The sequence below is a fragment of the Triplophysa dalaica genome, chromosome 4 (genome assembly GCF_015846415.1).
Source record: "Triplophysa dalaica isolate WHDGS20190420 chromosome 4, ASM1584641v1, whole genome shotgun sequence".
NCBI lineage: Eukaryota > Metazoa > Chordata > Actinopteri > Cypriniformes > Nemacheilidae > Triplophysa > Triplophysa dalaica.
In genome coordinates this window covers 26771108-26798184 of record NC_079545.1, presented here as the reverse complement: position 1 = coordinate 26798184, position 27077 = coordinate 26771108, and the positions used below count along the sequence as shown (strand labels likewise).

Below are 27077 nucleotides of genomic sequence, written 5' to 3'. Positions count from 1 at the left end.
TTCCCTACTATGCAGTTAATGCAGGATGAGATATGTTTGGTTACTGACATTCTCCAAATATCTTCCTCTGTGTTTATCAGAACAAAGACATTAATACCAGTTAGGAAAAACCTCAGGCTGAGTAAATTATGACATCATTTTCCTTTTTAGCTGAACTGTCCCTTTAATAAACGTTTTTGTTTTGTTTTATGCTGTGTGGCACCTGATTCATCATTCTGAAGAATCCCAACATTAGAAATGAGCGTCTGAAGTCATAAACTTGAAAGCACGTTAAAGCGTCACTAATCTAAGGGCACATTTCAGTTAACACACGTGCTGTAGCGAGCATTCAATACAAGGATGCTGATACAATGTTAGTCACAATCAGTGTTGGGTAAGTTACTCTGAAAAAGTAATTAATTACTAGTTACTAGTTACTAATTACTTTCTTTATCTTATATCAACCTTGATTAGTTAAGCGATTCAAGGATAGGCATGAAACGGCTCTTTTAATTCATTCAAATAAATAATATAAAACTACATAAAGTAGTATAATTAACTGACCAAAGTATTACAATTGTGAGAATTATACATTAAAGCACAAATTTTAAAGTTGCGATCGTTTTCTGACACATTTCCGTGTGAAAAGAATTTTCAAACATGAATTTCAAAAAGAAAATGACCCACATTTACAAGCAATTTACTATAAACGCGGCAAAATTTCATAAATAAATAAGAATTGTAATTTTCACTGGGACTTTAAAGTTAGAATTTGAATTTTGATGCTAGTTCTTCTATTGCATCCACTGATTTAACATAAAGTATTAAGTGTAATCACATTAGAAGTGATACCTTGCTTTACTTTTTCAAGGAAAAATTAAATTACAGTAACTAATTACTTAGTAACTAGTTACACCGGACACTTCACAATATCCCATAAACAGATCTACACAGCTGGAGCTGGGGATTGAGGTGGGTGATTTTTAAAGTGTGTTGTGCCATATGCTAAGCATGCTAGATGATTTGTAGAAATGTAGAGGCAGAAGAATACTTTGTCATCGTCTACAAATTCTACAGCAAATCATTTAATTAATAATGTTGTTGATTAACAAGCAACTCTAGAAACTATAAATCTTTCCTGCTAGAGTTTCATGACTGAACTAGGTCATTTAATTTTAATGGTCAGAGAGACTTTGGAAAATGTCTGGGTACAAAAAAATTTGTACACCTAACATTTTATGTGGACCTCAGGGATATAATGTGTGATATGACCCCCTTAATTTATACTATATTAGGGAAGTTTGTGTAGGTTTGCTGTTGTTGTTACTATCTATGTCTAGCTAGTCAATCCCTCGGTCCCTTCACCATTATTAAATTGGACATGACGATTAGGAAACTTTCTGTTGTTTTGCTATTGTTGTTGCCATCCATGTCTAGCTAGTCAATCCATTGCTCCCTTCACCATCAGCATAATGAGCAGAACTGTAATAATTAGATTTAATTATGTGAAATCTTCCTATTTTTGTTTTATTTTAGGAAAATCGCTACTTTCTTTTTCTTGAATGCGTCATAAATGAAACCTTTTCAACTTTTTTGGCTGCATCAAACTGACATCTTAGCTATTATAACACAAGGATGTCTTTCCTGTTATAGTGCTGGCTGTTTTTGTGGGAATACTCTGCTTTTCTGGGCTGATCTTGTTCTTTTGATATGCTTTTCGCAGCATGATGACAACATGTTGGGATAAAAAATGGATAATAGTTAATTTTTCTGTAGGCCTCATTGCGTGGCAATTTTGCTGTTTCGCTTTAGACTTCTGTTGAACGTCGTATGAAGGGATGAGTGTTTCTTTTTATATAGAGGATCTTTTTATTGTTTATTTAAATTTTACTCAGGTAGTCCATCCACCACACATCGGAACTTGACATCAAGCAGCCTGAACGATATTTCAGACAAACCAGAGAAGGATCAGGTAAGCGTTATTTTAAGATTTATTAAATTTTGTGGATGTCCTAAGTGCCATTAGTGAATTTATGAAGAAAAAAATAGACATTTAAATTAAATGTAAATTCATAAGACTAAAAGTTTAATCGTAATGGAAGGACATTATTTACATACCTCAGTCGAACAAAATTATCCAGTTGAACTTAATCCAAATGAAATATTGATTTCTGATTGAGTGAATGTTCTATTAAATAGAAGATCTTTATTGTGTAAAAATCATGTTAACATTTACATAAATGCATTTGGAAGAGATCAGTTGCTCGCATAATCTCATTGGATTTAATTTAGACATTAAATCAGTTTTTGCATGTAAAAAGTAAAAAGTATATAGTATGATGGTTTTCTTTTTATTCTTCTTTTTCACTATTTGGGTTATAAAGGAAATTAGTGGAATGTGCAACCCATGACAGAAAACATAGGTTGTGTGAATGAGACACTTCTCTTGCTAATAGGAAATGCTTGGACTGTCAGTGAGGAATGACCAAGAGGTCATAAAGGTGGTGTGAATCTATGACAAACCATACAAATTAACTCGCTTCACAGAAGTTGACCTAAGAGCATTTGTTATATCCTTTTTCTTTTACCTGGGAAACTTGACTTTCTTACTCAACACTGGATTGCAAGAAATAGCAGGCACGTTTTTGAAAGTATTTTATCAGTGCTGAAGTGATTCCTGAAAGCTGCCGTTGACAGACTCTGTGTTTATGCACTTTTTATTAGAGCGAGGGATTGTACTGTGATGTTGTGTTAGATGGCCCAGACACATGAACAGATTGAGATTGTAAACAGAGATTCAAGGGTTGCTCGGCTTTGTGCCAGGTCTCGTTGCTCGTCACAATTTACTTTTTTTCCTTGAATGATGATGTCATCCCTGCTTTTTGAGATGAATCATTGTGTTTCAATGGAATCTGGAAAATATTTGCTATTCAGGAAAAAATATTGATATTTGGTATGGTGGTTTTGAAAAAGCCAATAGAAAATAATAAATAGTATTATTTAATGTAAACTTTATTTCTTAAGATTCTGGATTTTTTACACTCTTAAAAAATGGTGCTATATAGCACTAAAAGTGATTACCAGCCTAGAACCACTTTTAGAGCTAAATAGCACAATTTTTTAAGAGTACATATATATATATATATAAATATATATATCACTATATCTTGGTGCTTCAGTGGTTCTTCAGAGGATCTTCAGAGGTTTTTTGGGGTGACCAAGGTGCTATATAACACCGTTTCCATATAAAGAACGTTTTAGGCACCTGCATGGTTCTTCAGCGGTTCTACTGTATATTGCACCCCAGTAATCCCAAAGAACCACTGAAACCAAGATATGGTTCTACATACTCCTAAAAGTGGTTCCCCTATGATTACGAGTCAAGAACCACTTTAAGTGCTATATAGCACCGTTTTTGGGGGGTGTATAGTAGGCTTCAAGCTTCATTATTTGTGTAAATAATATCTTCAAAAATACAACACAGAGCGCCCCCCTAAGGCAGTATATAGAATTATACCAAGGATTTTATTCAGGCCAAGATTATGTGGTGGATTAAGACATACTGTATCTGAGACCCCCCTTTTAGTGTTATCTTTTATGTTTGATTTATAATAAAATTTGTAAAATATTAATTAATATATTTTATATTTAGGTTCAACTTTAATCTTCATTAAAGAAATTCAAAGATGAGTTTGAGATTAAAAATAATTGGCAGCCCCCCGCTGTGCGCTGGGATTCTCAACCGGTCTGCTGAAGATCCCTGAGGTGGAGTCTGTCAGCGACATAAATTTAGATGAAAATTATTTGATCAAACTCAAGTGTGAGATAATACAAATGCAGTAGAAATATAACAGCATCACTTCTGAAAAATGTGTTATAAGCTGCAGACGTATCACATTTATTTATTTGACAGTTTCTATGTCCATTCACATTACATCAACCAGTCTGTCCTGTGGATTGACCTTCCAGCTAAATGTATGCTGTTAGTTTGGTGGGCAGATATATTAAAGCATTGTGCTAGTGTTAAAGTAATCAAGTATAAGACTTTATATTTACCCCTGTTAAATAGGTCTAGTTCACATGCAATATTTTTAAAAGGTTGCAAAATGATTTACTGCATTTATATATTCTATATGTGCATTACATTATGTCCACTCATGGAATACAAAATACTTTTTTTCAGCTGTGCTTAGTGCTTAGGCAAATTTTTAAACATAACATAAAGTTATCCTTTGTGCTGTCTTAAGCATTTCCCCCATTTTGTTGCTTAATACTCAAAAAGAGTTGTGGCAGTACCATGGTCCATTGAAAGTTATAAATGATAAACAACCAAGACTATTCTGGATGATCTAGTGCTTCTGATGAGTAAGAGGTCAGTCCCATGTCATGAGCTGTGGTCCTCCAAGTTAAATGCTTTGTTGGTTAGAGGTTTTCTTTCATCAATTGTTAACTAAACTGCTTACACTGCCCTTTCAATACTAGAATTTTCTAATCTAGGGTACAGCTTTACTAATGGCTTAATGCTTTATTAATTCTTACTTTTGATAAAGGAAACTGTCAAATCAGAATTCTGAGCCTACTGCTTTAATAAGATGACAATTAAAGAGGTAGTTCACCCAAAAAAAATCTGCCATCATTTACTCCCCCTCTAGTTATGTCAAACCTGTATGGCTTTCTTTCTTATGAAGAACACAAAAGAAGATCTTTTGAAGAATGTTGGTAACGGACCAATGTTGATACGAATTGACTTGTTGTTTGGACACAAAACCAATGCAAGTGAATTGGTGCCGCAGTTTTTAGAATTTCTTCTTTTGTGTTCTGCAGAAGAAAGTCAGTCATACAGGTTTGAAGGGTTGGTGAATGATGATAGAGTTTTCATTGGGGCTTAATTATCCCTTTAATGGATCTCTGTCATGATAGTGTCTTTCAAGCTTGAGTGTTGGTGAAATACACTTTAAACTCCTGAAATGGCATTTGGAGTGATGACCTTGGAGGCACCAGTTGGAGGTGCCTAGCAACAATTTATGGTTATTTATGGTGAGCAGGGTCTTCTAATTATCGTTGGCCAGTAAATTTCACATTTGGCATAATCTCAAAGGCTCTGAGCTGGCAGATGCCTTTGAACTTGGCCTTCGATCATAGGTATGAATAACAACAACTCTTAGGAAGAACTTAATTGAACAATTCGTTATACTGGTTACCACTGGTTCCTCTGAATTGTTTGCAAAGGAATTCGGGACCCATAGTGAACCATAGAATGAACAATGCCATGTATAGCCATCATTCTTTGTAATTTCAATTACGTGGACAGTTGTAGCTGTTGCCGTCATCATCTTGCCCTCATGAAAGTCTCGGCACAAAGCTAGCCGGGCAGTCTGTTTAATGAGGTCATGTGTTGGGGCTTGGTTTGTACACTTTGTTCATCTCCTTACTGATCTTCATTAAAATAACATTCTGTTTCAGCTGAAGAACAAGTTCATGAAGAAGCTTCCCAGAGATGCTGAAGCTTCTAATGTTCTCGTTGGAGAGGTGGACTTCCTGGACAGTCCCTTTGTGGCCTTTGTGAGGCTACAACAGGCTGTTATGTTGGGGGCGTTGACCGAAGTGCCTGTGCCCACCAGGTACATTTACATTTAATCCTTTAGCAGACGCTTTTATCCAAAGCGACTTACAAATGAGTTAAACAATAGAAGCAATTGGAACAACATACAGACAAAAAAATGCATACGTGCAGTAAAAACTGGTTTCATATAACCCTCCTGCAGATACGACCAGCATTTGTCCCATAATATATGCTATGAAAGACACTTTTTATACGTAACACCTTTAAATGTAGGCCTTTAAATGAAAAACAAGTACATTTTACTACAGGTGTTTAAAATGATTTTTCATGACCTTTTTCAGATTTCTATTTATTCTTCTTGGGCCTAAAGGCAAAGCCAAGTCGTATCATGAAATCGGTCGAGCAATCGCTACCCTGATGTCTGATGAGGTAAACACGGGCAATGTTAGCTAAACTTGCATCATAAATTTGAATAGATCCTGATATTGAATAAATGGACCATTTATATAGCATTTATAAATATAGCCTGTACAGTGTAGCACAGTCCGCTGTGCCTGAAATGTTCTTTTATATTATTATACAACATACCAAACATTTCTCTTTAGAATAGTCATGTGTGGGGAGAGTTAGCCTGTAATCGCCGTTCTCTTATCAAGGTCTTCCATGAAATTGCGTACAAAGCCAAGGACAGACAAGATCTCCTTGCTGGCATTGACGAGTTCCTGGATGAGGTCATCGTCCTCCCTCCTGGAGAATGGGACCCTGCCATTAGAATAGAGCCTCCAAAATCCTTACCCTCCTCTGATAAAAGGTAACTGGTGTTGGCGAGTCCGTTTCAGCACATAACCTTAACATTCTGTCAAAATCCCACAGCAAAGAACATCACATCTTTTTGGCTTCAGGGAAGTGACATCAAGCCGCCGTCATTTGCCAGAACAGCACCCATAACAACCACCATAGCATACCTGTACACAACATGGAAAAAAGTCTCAAAATCATTTATGGGTTGTTGAATATAAACAACAGTCTGATGATGGCTTTGTTATAGTCATGCAAAGATGAAATTGCCAGATGATTCTTGCATTTTGTTGATTTTAGGGATATGGATTCAGAGACAGGAATACTTGTTGAACCTGTACAGTAGTCTATCATTCACATATCTATAAATATCTGTCTGTCTATAATGTACTGTATTCCATGAAACTGAATGATTTCTGTAAACATATATTGTGGGATTTATATGATAGTATGAGGTGCTTGAAAGACTACCACGTTATTGTCATTACAAGCTCATCTGCTCTTTTCTTTTAGTCTGTTAAGCAAAATATGAGCAGTTCAACTTTAAATGACCTCGTCTGTGATAACCCTGTGGGTTATTTGAGGACATTAATTGCGCTGACTGTCTCGTTCTACAATCTCCCTCTTTATGTTGTCTAGGAAGAACATGTATGCTGGAGGGGACAGCACGCAGATGAATGGAGACACGCCTCACGGCGATGGGCACGGGGGTGGTGGGCACGCAATATGCGATGAGCTGAAAAAGACAGGGAGGTGAGTCTTTTACTGGCTTTCATTTTCTTTAAACTTGGAATGTCTTTGATCACAAGGTAATGTTCGCTGGTGGACTCTCTGTTCCAAATGAACAGGATTATCTTAATATTCAGCAAACACTAAAGGCAGCGTGCACTCTGTTTACTATGAAGAGACTGTTATGATTAGATCTGATGTTCATGGTACAGCACAATCCTGTTGGTTTGGTAGACACCCTGACCTTTGGCAAAGAATTACATTGTACCATTGGTAGTACCTTTTTGGGAGTCTTCGATCCCCCGTGTGCCCAAAATACCAATAACGCATAATAGCAATATTCATACACGTCCCACTTTTGTTTTTGCTCAGGCTGGCATGAAATTCACAGGTTTGTGCAAAAGCTGATTATAAGTAATATTAAAAAATGTTCCAAAGAGCAGAGGCAATAAAATCTGACCTTTTGCACAAAGTTAACATGGTCACCGTCACGTTGTGTTTGTTAACTTTTCTTTAAGTTGGTTTCCATAGATTTGAATAAAATTGTCAATACCCGTTTTTCAGTGTAGTCTCAAACATTGTCATTTATTGACAATAAATGCTACCACTGTCATATCATCCCTGAGGATATTAACTAAAAAAAAATGTTTTTAATGTTCTTCAGGTTTTGTGGAGGCCTTATTCTGGATATCAAAAGAAAAGCCCCATTCTTTGCAAGCGATTTCTACGACGCACTACACATCCAGTCTTTGTCGACCATTCTTTTCATCTATCTGGGTACGGTAACCAATGCCATTACATTTGGAGGCTTGCTGGGGGACGCCACAGAAAACATGCAGGTAAACATACAGCTCCAATCATGAGAAACTTTGCAACATTACGGTTGTGTCGTGTGAACTCTGTTTTCTAGTTTCTTTAAATAAGAATCAAACCAGCTTTGCCAGGGATTAGAGTGTAATTGAATCTAAGTCAATCTTTAACCGACGGAGATTTGAAGCACCTTCATCTCTGCCCTTCTTTTCAAATGTTGACTTTGGTCATGTGAGTAAGTAAAAGTCTCACGGTTCATGTGTTACGCCGTCTTGAAGAATTCTGAGGTCTACTGGATATGTCACAGGATGGTCAATGTTTTAACTCATGGGAGCCCTTCAGTATTTGTTTGGAAACAAATTAGTTTCATTTAGATCCAAAGGTCATTTGGAGATTCTTTTCGTGGAGGTCGATGGGTAGGAGCAATGACGTAAATGAGATTAGAAAGTATCACACATATTCTTATCTATTCATCTTATCTAGATTTTCTCTGATATCTGACGAAGATGCAATTGGGTATTGGAATCTTCTGTAATGTCTGTTGAAGTTCTGTGAGAAAAAAACAACATATGTGCAATTTAGATTGAAAACCAATCAAAACATGCACATGTGGGACACAAATTTTCTTTCCCAAAGATTAAAATGATCCTATCTAAATAGCTTTTACTGAGACAGTCAGATGTGTTTTAATGGCTGTCATTTCAACAGGTCTCAAAATTTATTACGGCATATTTTCGGCAGGGAATATTAATGTGATTGAACTCATTGTATCTCAAATGCTTTGTAAAGGGTGTGCTGGAGAGCTTTCTTGGTACAGCAGTGACTGGGGCTGTGTTCTGTCTCCTGGGGGGACAACCCTTGATCATCCTCAGCAGTACGGGTCCAGTGCTGGTGTTTGAAAGACTACTCTTCCATTTTAGCAGGTGCTTGATTTTCTAGATTTTTTGGTATATGTAGTAGAGTAGGCGGGGCGAGACCGTGGTTCGAGTCCGGTGAGTAATTGTGAATTGGCGCCAGCTGTGCGCACACCGGGCTCGAATCACGTAGGAGATGGGAGCATAAAAGGAACGTCGTCCGTGAGGGGCCGCCGGCTGTTATATTACTTTATTAAATGTTTAAATGTTTGCCGGTTCCCGCCTCCTTCCTTCAGTTTTATTGAGATTTGTTACAGTAGAATATGTGACAGACTTGTCAACTTTAAGTTAACCCGATCCATCATCAGACATATTATAAAATACTGTAATTAATAAATATACTTGAAGATATACTAAAATGTAGACCATCTTCCACAGGGATAACGAGTTTGACTACCTAGAATTCCGTCTTTGGATTGGATTGTGGTCAGCATTTTTCTGCCTAGTCCTGGTGGCTACGGATGCCAGCTACCTGGTGCAGTATTTCACTCGCTTTACAGAAGAGGGTTTCTCATCTCTCATCAGCTTCATCTTCATCTACGATGCGTTCAAAAAGATGCTAAAGTTGTCACATTATTACCCAATCAACTCAGACTTCAAAATCGACTACGTCACACAATATGACTGCATGTGTATGGCGCCCACTGAAGGTAATACTTCTAAATGTCTAATTCTTAGCATATAAACATTAAGTCAATATGCTAGACAGTACCATACGTTTACAAGGCCATGCTTATAGGATCATTAAAGCTGGAGTGATCAAGGGAGAAAATGAACAAGATTAGACATAGACATTATTTTGTTTAGTCAAATAAATGCGGGACGGGGAAGTTTTGAGCTGTTTTTTGGAAGTTGTGAAGGATGCTGCAGTTCGGGTGGAGTCTGCCAGTTTATCCCAGCACAGGGGAACTGAATGATTAAAGGTTTTTGCAAGCGATTTGGTGCCTCTCTGAAAAGAACAACTGGGCGTCGCTCATTTTCAGAACGAAGATGACGGGAGGGGATGTAGACCTGGAGCAATGAGTTGACGGAATTTGCTGTTTTCGTTCTGAAGGCCAGTGTCAGCGATTTAAACTTGATGCGGGCGGCAACTGGCAGCCAGTAAAGTGAAATCAGAAGGGGTGTTACATGGGTCAATTTAGGCTGTTTGAAATCTAGATGTGTTGCGTCATTCCGGATCATTTTCCAGGGCTTGACTGCATTGGTTGGAAATCAAGCCAGTAGAGAATTGCAGTATTTCAGTCTTGATATGACCATAGCTTGGTCTAGCAGCTGAGACGCATGCTCCTGCAAGAAAGATGTTAAATATTTTTTAACAATGAAAAATTATTCATTTAGAATAATCTTTTATTCGATAAATTATTCGATAGATTAGTTGATATAAAAATAGTCATTAGTGGCAGCCCTATCGCAAAGAGTCTCAGAAAGCCGAGGCAAGAGGTAGAATGTGTAGAACGTGCAGGCCTAGAGGTAAGAGGGCAGACACTGTCAAGACAGGATGTTAAGGTTGGACAGAGACTATCAGTAGCTTCCTCAACGTTGAAGGATGAGTAAAGGGTTGGTTTGGGTAGGGAGGAAGACACCATGGATTAAAAGCAGATGGGATAGAGGGACCGAAGACCATGACGTAAAGAAACAGGGTTGGGGAGGGGGAGAGATTACAGGGAGTGATACATTGAACTTGAAATGGTCATGCAGGGGAGTAACTAGAATATTTTTTGCGGTGCAGTTACGAGTCAGAACAAGATCTAGCTTTTACATCAACATGATGTAACACAAAGTCACCTTTTTTCCCCAAGGTCGCCATCGAAGGTGTCCTGTAGAAAGTTTAGTTAAAGTTCAATGAATATTCTTCACTTTCTTCAAAGGCTGCTCAGTGACACTGACATATAAACAGGTGGAAGCACAAAGGGTTGGATTGAGGTGTTTGTTTATCTCAGTAATAGATCTGACAAACTGTTCTCAGTCTCACAATATCAGATTTTCACATGAAAGAATAAATCATGAAACAATAGCTTATCATAAATCGGTGTGAAAGAACATCTTGGTTAATTATGAAACAACTAAAGAATGTACACACGACTGTTCTTGGATCTTAAGGCCAATGTACGAGTTTTGAGGAATAATAAAGCACATTGTATCACTATAACGTTTAAGAATGACGTTGGTACTCAGTGCTTCACGGATGATGGATCTGTTTATTGAGCGAGTGAGGGTGTGTTTCTAGTGGAGTGGGGGGAGCTCAGTAGGAACGAAGGAAAAAGTAGGGGGCGGATACAGACGTGATGTGGTTTGGGGTTAATCTCCTCTATGCGTGCGGTGAGTTAAGACAGTTCGCAGAGGGGCAGGCGGGTAGGGCCCTCTTCCACTCATGCTGGTTTCCTCTAAACCGCTGTTAGCTGCCTCCCTCGACGTTTCACCAATCCGATGTCACAGAATAACAACAGCTGTGTGGAAATTTGTTCCAGTTAGGGGAAACCCAGCAAAGAGACTCTTTAAAGATTGATGCTGTGGAGAAGCGGTAATGTTTACATCAGTCTTTGCAGGCTGGCACGTATATGCCGTGCCTAACTCGCCCACAACCGTGATAAAATGTTTGCTCCTCTGGAGATTAATTCAGTGTTTGCTTGCAAAGTCTGTCATGTGTGTTGAGAGTAGTTATTTAAACCCATTAAAACATTATCTACTGACAGCCTCAGTGTGAGGAGAGCAAAGATAAAGCTTTTAAAGAGATTTAATTTACTTCTTGGTTACAGAAGTATACTTCCTGTATATCCTGACTGACAGGATTATCGTATAATAAGCAGTAAATATTCCAATCATTTTTTTTCCTGATGGTCTGATTTGTCTGATTTCTATTCCAGAATTGTGTGTTTTCGGCTTTTTTTTTTTTTATTTTTTTTTTGTAACTGTGTTTTGAAGCTTGTTATTTTTATTTGGGGTTTTTCATTTTGCTTTTAGATTTGTTATTACTTTTGCCGATTGTTGTTTCATTTTTCACCTTCCGGCCTCCGTGAACAACAGATTTACATTTATGCAATCGGCAGACGCTTTTATGCGAAGCCATGTGTTGGATCACATGAGCTTCACGCTACTGTATGCTGATGAATGTATACCAATAAAACACTGTCTGTTACTTTGAATGAAATTCTGTATACAAAGATTATCTCTGCTGCATTTGAAATACACTATGCACTACATATACCGTATGGTTCTTTCTAAGGTCCACTTAATCTTTGTTTTTCAGTGAATTCTTCTGATGTGTACACTGATCCACTGGATCCAACATTGGTCTGGACTGTAAATTACAGCGATACAGTAAGTCAAATATAAGTGGGTAGTTGACCAATAAATCGTATACTTTGGTGACATAGCTACATTTTTTAAAACAAACTGTTAATATTACATTCTTTTATATGAATTATATTTGTATTTATCATATGAGATTATAAGAGAGATTGATCTTTATTGCAATTGTTTTTCTTCGTTACACCGCAGGACAAATCTGCGTATTTGTCTATCAACTACCCACATCTAAATTAGATTTTCTTGGTTCATTGAGGTTACCAAATGGAACTTTATACTAAAGAAAACGTCATTGTGCTGGGTATACTGTATTCATGAAAAGCATGTAATCATTTTAATCCTTAAATTTGTGGCCGTGTTCTTTCTCTCCTGATCTGGCTAATATTTCGTTCCCTTCTAAACTCATCGCTACAACAGAGATGTCTGCTACCACGATTTCTATTGTTAATAATAGAGAAAGGTTTTTGACAATAGCCTCATTTAGCAGGTTGCCTCCGTTTGAGATCAATGAAACATAATTCCCAAATTCTTGCCAACATCTTTGTGACTTCTCTTGAATGAGGCATAGGTCTTGTTTCACTCCCTTTGTTTAAATCTGAACAATAACACGAGCGGTGTACAACCTCGAAGAGTTTAAAGACAACAAAACGTCTGATTTCATAAGATTAATATCTTTCTACTTTTTTGGGTTTAATAAAAGCTCAATTGATAGCATTTGTATGATGGAATGGAGGTAAACAGTGTCAGAGATCAAGAGGATTTAAAAGCAAATATGTCGAGCATGTATTTGAATTAAAGCACCTGTATCGTTTGTGTGTACAAATAGTATTCCTGTTTGTAAGTTACTGGGTGTTATAATGATATTATAGCATAGAAGCTATTTTATCACACAAGTCTTATAATGTAGGGTGACCATATGAGCCATTCTTGCCAGGATTTGGGCGCATCTTCCGGGAGTCACATTTGTTAACCCCATACGGCATCGTGGTTACATTTCAGTAAAGAAAAGCATTATAAAATTAACATATAACATCGCTTAAAGACGTATAATCATTGTAGTTCATTGTAGTCATTCTTACCTTGAAATTTAACGACTGCCTTAATAAAATAAAACCTGAAATAATGAACCTCGATGGCGTATGCGGCCGACAAATGCGACTCCCGGAAGACGCTCCCCAATCCTGGCAAGAATGGCTCATATGGTCACCCTACATAATGGTTCAATCTTTCGGCTATACCTTTGAATCCGTGTATATTGTGATATTTGCCATGCATGTCTACTGTGTAACGTTAATGTTCACATGCTTTAATAAAAATCCCCATACGGTATACATTGTATCTAGACATCTGTAGAGTTGATCTTCTAGAAAAGTTTTTCAAAAGAATGTGTGTGTCATTCATGCAGCGCTTAAATGCCAGCTGGTCATCCCTAACGAAAAAGGAATGCCTGCAATATGGAGGGGAGCTGGTAGGCAAGGCCTGTGACTACGTCCCCGATGTCACCCTCATGTCCTTAATCCTCTTCTTTGGCACCTACACCTGCTCCATGTGTTTGAAGAAATTCAAGTTCAGCTCGTACTTTCCTACGACTGTAAGTGGGCTACTGTAGCTTTAGAGGACAGTACAAGTGGATGAAATCCTCACTTCCTGGTTCCTAAAAGTTTTTTTTTATTTAGGTGAGGAAGCTTATAAGTGACTTTGCCATAATCCTGGCCATTTTGATCTTTTGTGGAGTGGATGCTCTTATTGGAGTGGATACACCAAAGCTCATAGTGCCAACTGAATTTAAGGTAAGTACCTTTTCAAGGCATGTTCTATTATACAGTATACAATATATAAATATGTCATTATTTACCCTCATTGTTCCAAAACTATATGCTGATTTTTTTCGAAGGAACACAAAAGTACACAGTTTTGAAGAATTATTCTTTATGGTCGGTCACTCTTGTCAAGTTATGGTGGGAAAACAATATTAGTTTGGGGAACTTTTAACATTCTGAATGTAGACACAACATAAATGCAGCTTGGCTTTTCTGTTTAATACCATACAAATAAATAAATGTTAATAGAAATAGAAAACCTTTGTGTTTCAAGGAAACGGCATGGGTGACATCAGTGTGAGATAATGACAGAATATATATTTTTGACCTTTTCAAACCTTTTCAAGCATTTCAAGATTTACAAAATCACCCCCACCAAATGTCTTGACTGCAAACTTCTTTGATCTTCAAACCACACTTCTCTCACATTTCAAGCCAACAAGCCCAAACCGTGGCTGGTTTGTGCCGCCGTTCGGAGCTAACCCCTGGTGGGTGTACCTGGCAGCTGCTCTGCCCGCCCTGCTGGTCACCATCCTGCTCTTCATGGATCAGCAGATCACCGCTGTCATCGTCAATCGCAAGGAGCACAAGCTCAAGGTAGACCTGCCGTGAGTCTGCTGTGTAATTCTCTCCCAAACCAGATGGTTTAGCACGCTTACTTTGAACCACCCGGGACTACAGGAAATACGTGGGCAACCGTACTGACATATTTACAGAAAGTTTCTGACAAATAGAGGCTTTTAATCTTTTGTCTGGAAATTTAAAGTCAGCAGTTTGTGTCAAAAAACAGATGGTTAGTGATACTGGTGCAAGCTAGAATAAAAAATAACACCAAAATTAAGAAATTAATGTTTGTGCATTTGGTAACACTTTATTTTACGGTGCCCTTGTTACACGTGTTACATGTATTTACGATAAATTACGCATGGTAACATGTAACCAACCCTAAACCAAACCCTTATCCTGTAGTAAGTATATAGTTCATTTTTATTACTCAGTAATAAATGTATATTTTCACTGTAATACGGGAACTTAAAAATGTGTAACCATACATTTTTATATTAAATAAAAATTTGTTTCAGTTTTTGATAATATACTGAAAGATGATACCTTGAGCATGTCTTGAGATAAAGGGGAGTTATTTTCATAATATTTTTATTGTCATTCAAACTCATCGTGCTTCCCGGTTTTATTCAACAAAAAGGAACAAATTCTGAATAGGAGAACAAAGTAGAATTGTAAACCAGACAAAAGCAACCCATTCATTCTCTTCTGGCCTGTAATGTGAGAATGGCTTTAAAACATTGTGTCCTCTCACTATAATGCTTCGCCGTGGAACTTGTACTTTCATCTCTGTGTGAATAACACTGCCCCTGTGACACTGTACACTGTACCTGTACTTTTGTTGCGCAACATTTTTAAGCGTATTTTGAGATGTGAATGTCTAACACTCAAGCAACCTAAAGCATTTTGAAGTTTAATGAAATTATGATATTATCAATCAACACAACCGTGATTGTTATAAGCATTGATTGACACGCAATACATTGGCAAAGTTGTAACAACTTTTTTTATCTTCATCAGAAAGGTGCAGGATACCATCTGGACCTGTTCTGGGTAGCCATTCTGCTGGTAGTGTGCTCCTTTATGGGTTTGCCTTGGTATGTAGCTGCTACGGTTATTTCCATCGCTCACATTGACAGCTTAAAGATGGAGACAGAGACCTCTGCCCCTGGAGAGCAGCCCAAATTTTTGGGTGTCAGGTAAGTTCTACAGCAATTGAAAGGTGAACCGAATGAAACTGATTTTTTGTACAGTTGTAAAATATGAATGTCTCTCGCTATTTCTGCGCACAACAAAGCAGAGGTTGGCTCAGTGGGGTGCCTGTTTAAAAGTCTGCTTGTTTTATTAAATTCCAGGGGGCTTTATTGATACAGCTGTAAGCTGAACAAATGTACACGAGCCTGGTTTTGTACAAAACACAACCAGCTGTATTTGGGTCATGTTATGATATACTTAATTATTTAATATAAATATAACGATTATTCATAATTAGACATTTAATGTCAAATTTATGTATATATTATATATAATATAATTTCTTTCTTTTCATTTAGGGAACAGCGAGTCACTGGTGTCTTTGTCTTTATTCTCACTGGTTTATCTGTCTTTATGTCTCCTATCCTCAAGGTAATGATTCAGCCAGTAATATAAGTCTTGCGCTATTGTAATGAGATTTGAGATTTGATTATAGCACGATTTCATTTCTTTGACACAGTTTATACCCATGCCGGTGCTGTATGGAGTTTTCCTCTACATGGGTGTTGCTTCGCTCAATGGAGTGCAGGTGGGTTACCATTAGGCACGCATAGGCCCAGATGGATTTCAAATTCAGTTTCTGAAATTTAAAAACAGTTTCTTAAATCGTATTAAAATGGGACACGTTTAGAATCTACTTTAGAAAATAGATGCTATATTTTAAATAAATATGTGTTTTTTTATATATTTTCCTATAAACAAAATAACAAGACAATCAAATCATGGCTTAATTTAAATGGTTTGATCTGCTGGAATACTGACTGTACACTAAGACATTTCAATTTCTGCTCTTTTGTACTCAGTTTATGGACCGGCTGAAGCTGCTCCTCATGCCTGCCAAACACCAGCCAGATCTGATCTACCTGCGGCACGTGCCACTGAGAAAGGTCCATCTCTTCACCTTTGTGCAAGTGCTCTGCCTTGCACTTCTATGGGTCCTTAAATCCACTGTGGCTGCTATCATCTTTCCAGTTATGGTTAGTTACTTGTCAGCTTTTTTAGGAGTGCCGATTCATGAAAAAGTTTTTTTGAATGTCTTTTGCAAAATAAAGATTCATTTTACACATTGAAATTAATGAAAGTGTACGATACATAGTTGGTTTTATGAAGGGATGTGCACCAGCTTCATTAACTGACATAACTTGTCTAGCATCCTCTCATGCAGCAGTCTTCCAACCTTTCCAATATAAACAATGTTCTGCCAGCATTTTGATAATGTTTAGTGAAAGTGTTTATGAGTGACTAAACGAAGTGTTTTCATCGGTCAGATCTTGGCTTTGGTTGCTGTGAGGAAGGCATTGGACTATGTCTTTTCTCAGCAAGACCTCAGCTTTCTGGATGATGTCATACCGGAGAAGGACAAGAAAAAGAAAGAGGATGAGAAAAAAAAGAAAAAGAAGAAACAAGGGAGCGTAGACAGTGATATGGAAGACGTGAGTGTCTTGAAATCTACCAGCACAATCTCACAGCAATTTGAACTACAAGGTGTCTGATTCATATGAATTCACACAATTTCATTCATACATTTTAGGACGTTTTGCTTTCCTGAGATAAAGCTGAATAGACATGATCTTATGCTGCTGATCATACTGTATATTAGTATAATAAAGACTTTAGAAAGGAGGTTCAATTGTAATGCCCTGCATTTCTTGATTTTACTTTTCATTAGTTACAAATTTGACATAAATTTTGTCTATTTTTATTAATTTAATCTTACCGATACTACTTAAATACTAAGAGACATAAATTATGACACATCCATCATATTCACTTTTTAGTTTTACAACTGCTAGAAACGTAGTGTTGGAGCAGCCTTTTTTACTTTATACACTGCATTTTATTTACTGTTGTATTTACTGTTTACTAACAAGAAAATTGTCTCATTGAACTGTACTTTGTATTTTACCGAGAAGCGCTGATGATAATGAAGTCACAAAATGAAAAAAGGGCCAGTCCAGGCTTTTAAGACCAGACATCTGACATCAAAAAACTGTTTTGTGGTTGATTTGATACTGTGTTGAAACTACTGTTGCAAGCACTGTTGTTCAGCTTTTTAAGCATTTTGGCCATGTCTTCTTGTGCAGTCTGACTATCCTTTCAATGAGAACGTCCCCAGCATTAAAATCCCAATGGACATGATGGAGCAAGAGCCTTTTTTGGGTGAAAAGGCCTCTGACAGTGAGTAGAGCAGACCTGGGGACCCTTAACCAATGAGATGCTCTCTAACACATGATTCAGCTTGTCTGTTTTGCCTTTTCTTCTTTTTTGTATCTGGTGCCACTAATTCTTCTTTAACATTATGTCTGTGCTGTTTGTCAGTTTTCTATGGGGTTGGACATCTTCTCTTCACCTCTACTTGTCTTGTCATAATCATTTATGTTTCTCTCACTTTTGTGTTTCAGTTTACTGTGATTTCGCATGTTTGTGGCATGCATGACTTGGATTGGGGATGCTTTTTGAAACCATTTCGCAGACACTTGCTAAAATCATAATGATGGTTTATGCTGTCTGTTTTTAACCAGCCATTAGGCTAGGCCAACGCTAAAAATGGACCCTGTGTTTAATTCTTGCAGGAGAAAAGTCCCCTTCATTCCTTGACCGATATTCATCATGCTGAAAAGCGTCGCTACTTTGAGACCAGCCCGATGTCAAGGTAAGCATCTCTAAAGCTTATGTACATAGTAGATAACTACAGATTTTTAAGGTCCTACTTTTGTTTATGGAGCGTCCAACGACAAGAAGGTGTGGAAACACTATTATTTCATAATAATAGGCAGTTATTCTTACCTTACTTTTTGACTGACTCTCAAATGATACGTTCCGTGGCCTAGTCTGCTGTGATTGGTCTATCGCGAATGAGGCTCACGAGTTATAAAGTTTTCACTAGCAGTCCTAGCAAAACGTAGGCGGTGACTATGTGTAGTGAAGTAAATCTGTGGCGGTTTTCGAATCGGTCTAGGGACGACTCGTTTGCGTGCCTCAGAGTCGACTCCCTTATTTCCAAACCAATAATTTTGTTATTCAGTCACCTTCGGATTTACAACTCGGCACTTTCAAACACGGCAACAGTACACACTGCATGAAATGTCATTATCATGATCTCGTGTTATGTGCTCTTTAAGTTATTATCCATTGTGTTCATTATTGGTTGCAGTTTAGACTGCAAGGGAATGAACCGCATAACAAAAGGTTCTGGCATATGCTAACAAATAACTGGTGTTATGTTAAAAGATGAACTTTTGCTCATGTTGTTGCTAATGGATGTCTTTCAGTTCAGAGAGACTGCCGTTAAATGTGCCTCAGATTAGAATAGACATGGATCCAGATGACAACAATGGCTTCTACTGGGGGAGTCGTGGGTCCGAGACCTCCATCTAGCTTTTCCTCCAGACTGCGACAGATTTTTTTAAGCTCTTTTATCCCGCTGTGTTCTTTCAATGTGCAGAACGCCAGTTTGCCAAGGGATTTTTTAAAGACTGTTTCCCATGAAAGATACTTTATGTGAGGTGTTAAGAATGGCTTGAGAAATGCTTGTCTTCCACTCACTTACTGTAATTACTATGGTTTGCAATTTGTAATCCCTAAATTACTATGCAATTCACTTCATCGTTTCACATATGTGCTGAGCTTTAGAACAACGCTGTAGCTGTTTTTCCACAGCATGGAAAGAATTACTCCTTTTATTATCCGTCCAATTCAACACAGTACTCGTCTTTCTACCGAATTCACTCAGTGTCACTATTTTTTAATTTTGGTATACCTCCCTTTTACATAGTAGGCATTTTGTAAAATGGAGTACCGTCATTTTTATTTGCACAGCATAATTGTTTTAAGTTTACATCTTGAACAAATTATTCAAGAAATTCTGTTATGATGAAATAGAGAACATTTATGAAATAGTGTATTGTGATATTGATTAACCTGTTAATGATGGTTAATGTTATTGATCCTGCTGTTTTACAGATTTGTCATTTATATTTTGCTAATATATTTCATTTGTTTCCTTTAACAAAATGACATTTATGCCCTAATTCCAAAAATGTTTTAATAGGATTAATAATGATAAAGCCTAGTAAGTAATTTCAGATGTTACTGGGCATTTGAGTGAAACCATGCAAACCTGCTGTAAGTCTACATGTGTAAACCCAGGAACTGCTTGTCCTGCAAATGATTTACTCAAGTGGCTTAAACCTGCAATTACTGTAATAATACATGAAGTTATTTTAGATCCTTGATATTGTGTTATAAAATTCATACACTTTTTATTATTTGTGCATTATTTAAGTGATTTTGAGTCAATGAATGAATGTTATATTATAAGCTGTGTCATTTGTAAAAGTGAGAAAGTGAGTGTCACAAAATCAACAATTTGATAAAGTCACATTGAATGAAGATGGCTATATACTGGGAAAGAGAATGTGCTTTCCAGATGTAGCGCGCATGTCCCAAACATGTTAACCCTGAGCCTTGATCTTTTATATTTCATGTATTATTTTATGTCTCAAGTATTATATGTTGATTTAAACAAATTTTGAAACAACCTCCAATCATTTGATATCTTTTCCACTTTCAAAAACAAACCGAAATATATAGATCTTTGTAGCCTTTTGAAAATCACCTTCCTTTAACCTTTTAAGTATAACAATACATTTTTAACTTATATTTTTGGGGGTACCTATCTGAAATAGATTAAATATATTGTGAAAGCACGTCTGGGAATATTCTTGAACATTTAAACAATGCTAAATATTAATTGTAGAGTGTGTAACACTGATACATTTTTAATCAAGTTTTGTGACTTTTAGAACGAAGCAGCTGAAATTATTTTAGAGTTTATATTTTTCAAAGGAAATGAATATTAAAAATGAACAGAATTTATTAAATGGTCTCCTTGTCTCTCTCTGGTTTCTTTCGTGTCTGTTTGCGTGCGTGTAATCATTTTTTTAATATTTTGTGACAAACAGCTATTTTCTAAATACATGTTACGTACTTTAAAATGCTGCATGAAGGTTTAAGAGGGTTAAGGTTAAAAATATGTAAATAGTCTAAAATAACTAGCACACAAATAACTAGCACACAAATATCTAGCACACAAATGTGATTGAGATTTTTATACCAGCCTAGGAACAGCTGCTTGGCCTAGATTAAATATGACACAACCTCCCCATCTAGTGTTCAAAATCAACATTACACAGGTGAAAGTAACACTACAAATAAGCATTGTTAAAGATTGAAGGGTCTATAGATGTAGAATAAGGCGCTTATATGCTTTGTGGGACTGTAATGAACCAAAATGCTGAGAGTAGCTCAGTGATCAATCCTTTGAAGGGAAAGCCATTAATATCACAGACAAAGAGACGGTAATTGTTTGGAGAGGTCGGAAGAAGAGACATTAATTGGTGGACTATGAGTGAAAAGACTTGAGTTAATAATTCTCATGGCATTCAAGTAAAATATTAAAATCTTAAACAGGAGAAAAATTATTATTTTGGACAATGTTAATTTATAAAATAGTACATATAAATGCAAATAATATACTAGAACTACTAATAGGATAATAATTCTAATAGTTACCATTAATAATAATATCCATAGCATGCATACAACAACTATGCTGTTTTATATTTAGCACAACTAACAAAATCCATTTAGATGCTCAGTATGAATGTGTTAAAGTGGCTTTCACTTCAGTATTTTCAAATCAATCCTGGTGGTTCTTTTATAATTCTATTGCTGTGCACCGCATCAGAACTGAGCCAGACAGAAGAAAGAAGTGGTCTTCTTTGTCTGGTTACGCAATACACCAGAGATATAATGTCAGTTCTGATCAATAGGTGTCTTAAAGTGGAAAAAAGTTCCCAGACTGAGAAACAGCTTGGATTGCTTATGGTCTGTGTACTTATCCGCCATTCGATTTTCTGTTTAAAGATGAACTAATTTTTTTATTACTCGCTAAGCAATTTAGCAATAGGAATTGAATGTTTTATTTTCACACATGGGCGGCACTGAGACTTTCTTTTGTCCTTTCACCCAGATGTTCTGCTGTCTTTCATAGTGGACTGAACATCACATCAGATCGATACCAGATCAACAAATGAGAGACATCAACACACGTCTTGCATGTCATATGTCAAAATGTTCATAATTTAAATTCAAGAGATTAATGTTAGATCTAATTTATTATTTGTTAGACAGTACATTCACATCAATTTCTAATAAGCTGAAAGGGGAACTCAGCCGAAAACTTGGGGCTAGAGCGATTCATTCAGTTATCCATCGGAGTGTATGTCCCCCACAGAGCCATCATAAAACTCTCCTCCAGCCAGCCAAAAGATCCAAACTCTCCAGAATCAGTTCTTGAACCCAGATATAACCTGTCTATCGCAATGACCCAGGGGCTGTGTCTGTACTTTTCCCAACTGTGACATGTTATTAAACCTCTACAAACATCTCAACAGCATTCCCCTGCATACCCCTGCTCTATGAACCGGTGCCACAAGGTATAAAGTGTTTTTACAGAGTTATCGTTTTTTACAGTTTAAATTTGATCAAAGCAGCTGTACAGGATAAAAAAACTAATATTAAATAACAATTAAGTCCTAAAAACTAAAATGAAATAGAGAAAGGTAAAGAAAATCATATACACATACACATTACAGTTCTTAAATATGATCAAACGTGCAGTCATGTGAAAAGTAAGGACACCCTATTGAATGTGATGGTTTTATACACAAACATTTTTCATTTTGTATAATAAAATATAATAAAAATGTTTAAAGTCACACAGGAGACCTGACATAAAAGAAGAAGTAAGGAGATAATTGCACTTTTTGAATAAACAGCATTTGTATTTTCCATTTACGTGTTATGCTTTACATTGTATGATATACAAACTGTTTAGGGGCAGGTTCACTCTTTTCAGAATCAGATCGACTCCACATTTTGGTAGAACTATGACACAATGTGCATGTCTCCCAACATTATCATATAATTTACACTTGAAAGTACAGATTAAAAAATCCGTTGAATTTAATCACGTTCTATTGTTCAGCGATTTCATTGCTTAGTTAAACTATGTAAAGCTAAAAACATAATCAAATTTTTTTTATTTTCTTAAGTAAGCAGTTGCACACATTAATTTACTTTATTCCAATCCATTCGGACTTGTTACTGTATAAACCAAAGTATGTAAGGATGTCATTTGCGGAATTATGTAAAAGTCCAAATCAGAGCCCCAAGACACCAAGACATTCTGATGCTGAGATATGATGCTTATGCTTGACCATGTTAAGCGTATTGCTTCTCCTCAATAAGCCAATAGAAATGGAAACTTAATTTCTGTGTCAACGACAAACAGTGCGATACGGTTAAGCACTGAAGTTTTGTCCAGAATAAATAGAATAAGACACTAACTTCTTAAAAACAATATTTAATAGGCTACTCAATCAAACGAGTAAACACGACAAGTCAAGTATACTCAAGTCAAGTCAAGCATACTCAATAAGTATATCTCAATCATATGATATGGGACAACAAGTATAGGCCAATTATACTTTTAATATAAACTTTTGTCTCAGTAAAGTCAGATTAGTAAAGAATAATTCTAAGAAGTACCTAAGAAGTAGATTAAAAGAATACTTTTCTATTTTCAGTATAGCATACTTGAATAAACTTATTTTTATATGTATAATGTAATCAACTGTTTTGAATTCCTTCAGATATCAGGTCATATGTAGCGATCAATGATTGGCGTGTGAGAGGACAGAGAGCAGCTAGTAACATTACTTGCTCTACTACCCTTCTGTAACTCAATAACCGGGTCAACAACATCACAGCTTCTGCTCAAGACAGGAGTGCTTGCTAACAGAGGAAAAGCTTCAGATCTGCACTCTAGCTGACAAAGCCATTACCAGTGTTGACAAAGATGAAGCTCAGTTCCAAACAGAATGTGTTGTGCCCAGTGGGGGCCTGTTGACATATTGCTTGACCTCCACACAGCTCCCCTATAGAGTGAAACAGTAGAGGTCTGAAGGTAAAGTAAGTAAGTAAAAATAATGTAGTCATGTAAACATGTACTTGTGCACATTTCTGTACATATGCATTTATATGTGCACTCGTTTTACATAATGTTATTAAAATGTTTTATATCTTTGTATAGACATTCGATCTCCACATGTTTGCAAAATCTGACTCTTATGCTCTTTTCAAATATGACCAAATACAACGAATATACATTTGGGACAGGGAGGTGTTGTGAAATATTGTGTAGTTTAAAGCCAATGTTATTATAGAGGAGGACATAAGGCCAAACATCATCTCGGGTGAAAATAAAATGACCAAGATACTAGCCTCTCAGTAACTGCAAGGTTTGCTGGGATCATACAGTTCTGAAATTGAGGCAATTGTCGAAATTATCTTCATGATGTGAATTTGATCTGTTAAACACTTTGGTTTATCAGTTTGCATTGCTTTGCATTTTTTATGTTCATCATGTCTCAAATGTGTGATTGTCAACCTAATGATGTTTTGAGTTTTACTTTTCTACCAAAAATCCCTTTTTTTCTAACTGCGAAGAAAACATGGAAATGCTGAAACCCATATACAGAAATGAGATTTTAATTAAACGGCTTAATATCTGCAGTCTGAGCGACAGGAAAACATCTTTTTGCCCTTTCCATTCAGATGTTGATAATAGGGCTGTGTAAAACACCTTGGGTTTGCACAAGCCTCTAATAATAATAATAATAATAAACTTTATTTTATATAGCACCTTTAAAAGCAGCATCTCAAAGCACTTTACATACATATACAAATAAGTGAAAACTACAGTTACTGCAGACCAAATTTAATATAAGGAAATTATTAGGAAAACTAAATGAATGTAATTTCTTTAAATAATTGATATGTTCAAAAATATTGATAGAAATTGATAGAATAACATCAAAATAGATGAGAATCAGCACCTCCAAATCTGAGGCCATGGTTCTCAGTCGGAAAAGGGTGGCTTGCTCACTTCAGGTAGGTGGAGAGTTCCTGCCTCAAGTGGAGGAGTTCAAGTATCTGGGGGTTTTGTTCACGAGTGAGGGAAGGATGGAACGGGAGATTGACAGACGGATCGGTGCAGCTTCTGCAGTAATGCGGTCGCTGTACCGGTCTGACGTGGTGAAGAAGGAGCTGAGCCGCAAGGCGAAGCTCTCGATTTACCGGTCAATCTACGTTCCTACTCTCACCTATGGTCATGAGCTGTGGGTCATGACCGAAAGGACAAGATCCCGGATACAGGCGGCCGAAATGAGCTTTCTCCGCAGGGTAGCCGGGAGATCCCTTAGAGATAGGGTGAGAAGCTCGGTCACTCGGGAGGAGCTCAGAGTAGATCCACTGCTCCTCCACATCAAGAGGGAACAGCTGAGGTGTCCCCCCCGGAAGAGCTGGAGGAAGTGTCTAGGGAGAGGGAAGTCTGGGCATCCCTGCTTAGACTGCTGCCCCCGTGACACGGCCCCGGATAAGCGGAAGAAGATGGATGGATGGATAGTCTACCAGTCTGTGACGAAACACCGTAGCAACAACATAAACTAAAATCATCTTATCCTGGACATTGCTGCGCTTTAAGTAAAGGTTATTCATATGACAGACTAATACAATTACACTTCAAATGCCACAAGCCTCTTAGAAAGAGCAAGTAGAACACTGGAAAGCAAACAAACACTCTTTGAAGCAGGTGGAAAGTTTATTTAAAGAGAATCAAACATTTCAGATAGCGAGGACATGACATTTCCGATTAGGGAGAAATGCATAGAAGACCTCTTCATCAGATGTAATTGACGGTGCCCAAAGAAAATCACTGACTTTAAATCCCAGAGTCATTGTCATTTTTAATAACATCCTTCGTCTAAAGACATTTGATGAGAGGTTAAGTCAGACAAGAGTCTAATAGCTACAAATATCAGATATCATCCCCCATTGAATCGTATTATTTTCCCTACAATAGCAGTAAATGGGGGATCTCCTGGGTTACTGACATTTTTCCTAGTCCTTTGTGTTTAGCAGAACAAAGACGTGTTGGTTATTTTGTTATCTGTTGTTTTATTCGCGATATTTATTTAATTTATAAGCATCCTCCTACATCATTCCACCCAGGGATATCCCAGGGTCATAGAGCACGCAAGTCATGTGCATGCGCAATATTCATACAACAGCACTTCTGTTTTCTGTACAAACTAAAATATGAAAAATTTAATTTGTATATATTTAGAATGGTGGATATTGAATGCACTGCGTGTTGCTTGCTTACTTTGATCAAAAGCTTGATGCATATAAGCCTACATGTCATAACAATAAGGACAGAAGCTTCTAACCACAGCTTTTGGCCATGTTGCTTGCGATTGATTAATTAAATGGTTAAACTTTGCTGGAACAAAGGAACTTTTGTCCATAGTTGGCTAATGATGCTTATGGGAAACGCACCCCTGGTTAGCAAATAGAAAGTACACGGATATGCTGCCTTTCTAAATTAGATGCAATCTCACAACACTGTAAAGTTGGTGAGAGAGCCTCATGCGTATGCTAATGATGTGGGTTCGCTCCCTGGGTATGGACGCAGTTAAGAATCTGATATAATTACGTGTTCTCACCAGTGACTCTTCCCACTTCACCGTTTACTGAATGTGAAAAATCAAGCGGCAGAGCAGATAATTGGAGAACTTGCAGGAGCCAAATTTAAGGCTAAATTAACCAAATGGTGGCAGGGTTGGCATTGGGTTACCTCTCACATTTTGTTGTCTCTGAAGTGGTTCTTCAATTATACAATATGATTTCATCCAGGTCATTTTACAAAAGCATATGCAAAGGAGTCTACATCTCCTCACAAATGCATGACATTTTTTATTGTATTATTAACAAAGGAACAATGGTAATCGTGAGAATAGCTTTGCTGAGAGCTCAAAATCTCATTTTCAACAAAACCAAAATGAAATCCCTCCTTGGATATGAAGTCAGAGTAACAGTGTGCTGGTAAATTACCTAGTCAGACATCAAAAAGATTTAAACCTTCAAAACCACCGCCCAGTCAATGTGAATTCGGCAGTGGAATAAAGATATGAAGAATGGCTTGGAAGGGTAATTTGAAACGTCTCAAGAGATTTAGACAGAATCCTGCTGGTGAGCACAAAAAAGCGTTGTCACAAATAAAGGTGGTAGGAAATGATGGTAATTACACTGCATGTATTTCTTATGGCAAAAAAACCTGTTGAAGACAAATCAGGTGGCGAGACATCTAAACAGGGTTAGGGAACAGGGAGTCATCTCACCTTCTCTATTAAACAAGCTTTTATTCATGATTTT

The 27077-nt window shown here is 37.0% G+C and overlaps 1 protein-coding gene across 6 annotated transcripts in view; it reads left to right on the top strand.

The window, feature by feature from the left end:
* Positions 1–22188, top strand: part of slc4a4a (solute carrier family 4 member 4a) — a 44673-nt gene extending 22485 nt beyond the window's left edge. For 5 of the 6 annotated variants that reach the window (XM_056745091.1, XM_056745089.1, XM_056745090.1 and 2 more), the window contains 20 exons: positions 1875–1951; positions 5443–5600; positions 5884–5971; positions 6199–6353; positions 6980–7093; positions 7734–7908; positions 8669–8802; positions 9172–9443; positions 12041–12111; positions 13505–13690; positions 13776–13889; positions 14355–14516; positions 15504–15682; positions 16037–16109; positions 16198–16266; positions 16541–16714; positions 17006–17170; positions 17822–17915; positions 18311–18390; positions 19010–20625. In XM_056745091.1, coding sequence (XP_056601069.1) covers positions 1875–1951; positions 5443–5600; positions 5884–5971; positions 6199–6353; positions 6980–7093; positions 7734–7908; positions 8669–8802; positions 9172–9443; positions 12041–12111; positions 13505–13690; positions 13776–13889; positions 14355–14516; positions 15504–15682; positions 16037–16109; positions 16198–16266; positions 16541–16714; positions 17006–17170; positions 17822–17915; positions 18311–18354 — 2504 coding nt within the window. In that variant the 3' untranslated portion in view covers positions 18355–18390; positions 19010–20625. Of the gene's footprint in view, positions 1–1874; positions 1952–5442; positions 5601–5883; positions 5972–6198; positions 6354–6979; positions 7094–7733; positions 7909–8668; positions 8803–9171; positions 9444–12040; positions 12112–13504; positions 13691–13775; positions 13890–14354; positions 14517–15503; positions 15683–16036; positions 16110–16197; positions 16267–16540; positions 16715–17005; positions 17171–17821; positions 17916–18310; positions 18391–19009; positions 20626–21771 lie in introns of those variants that run through there. The other variant, XM_056745087.1, reaches the window with a different exon arrangement.
* Positions 22189–27077: the final 4889 nt, after the last annotated feature.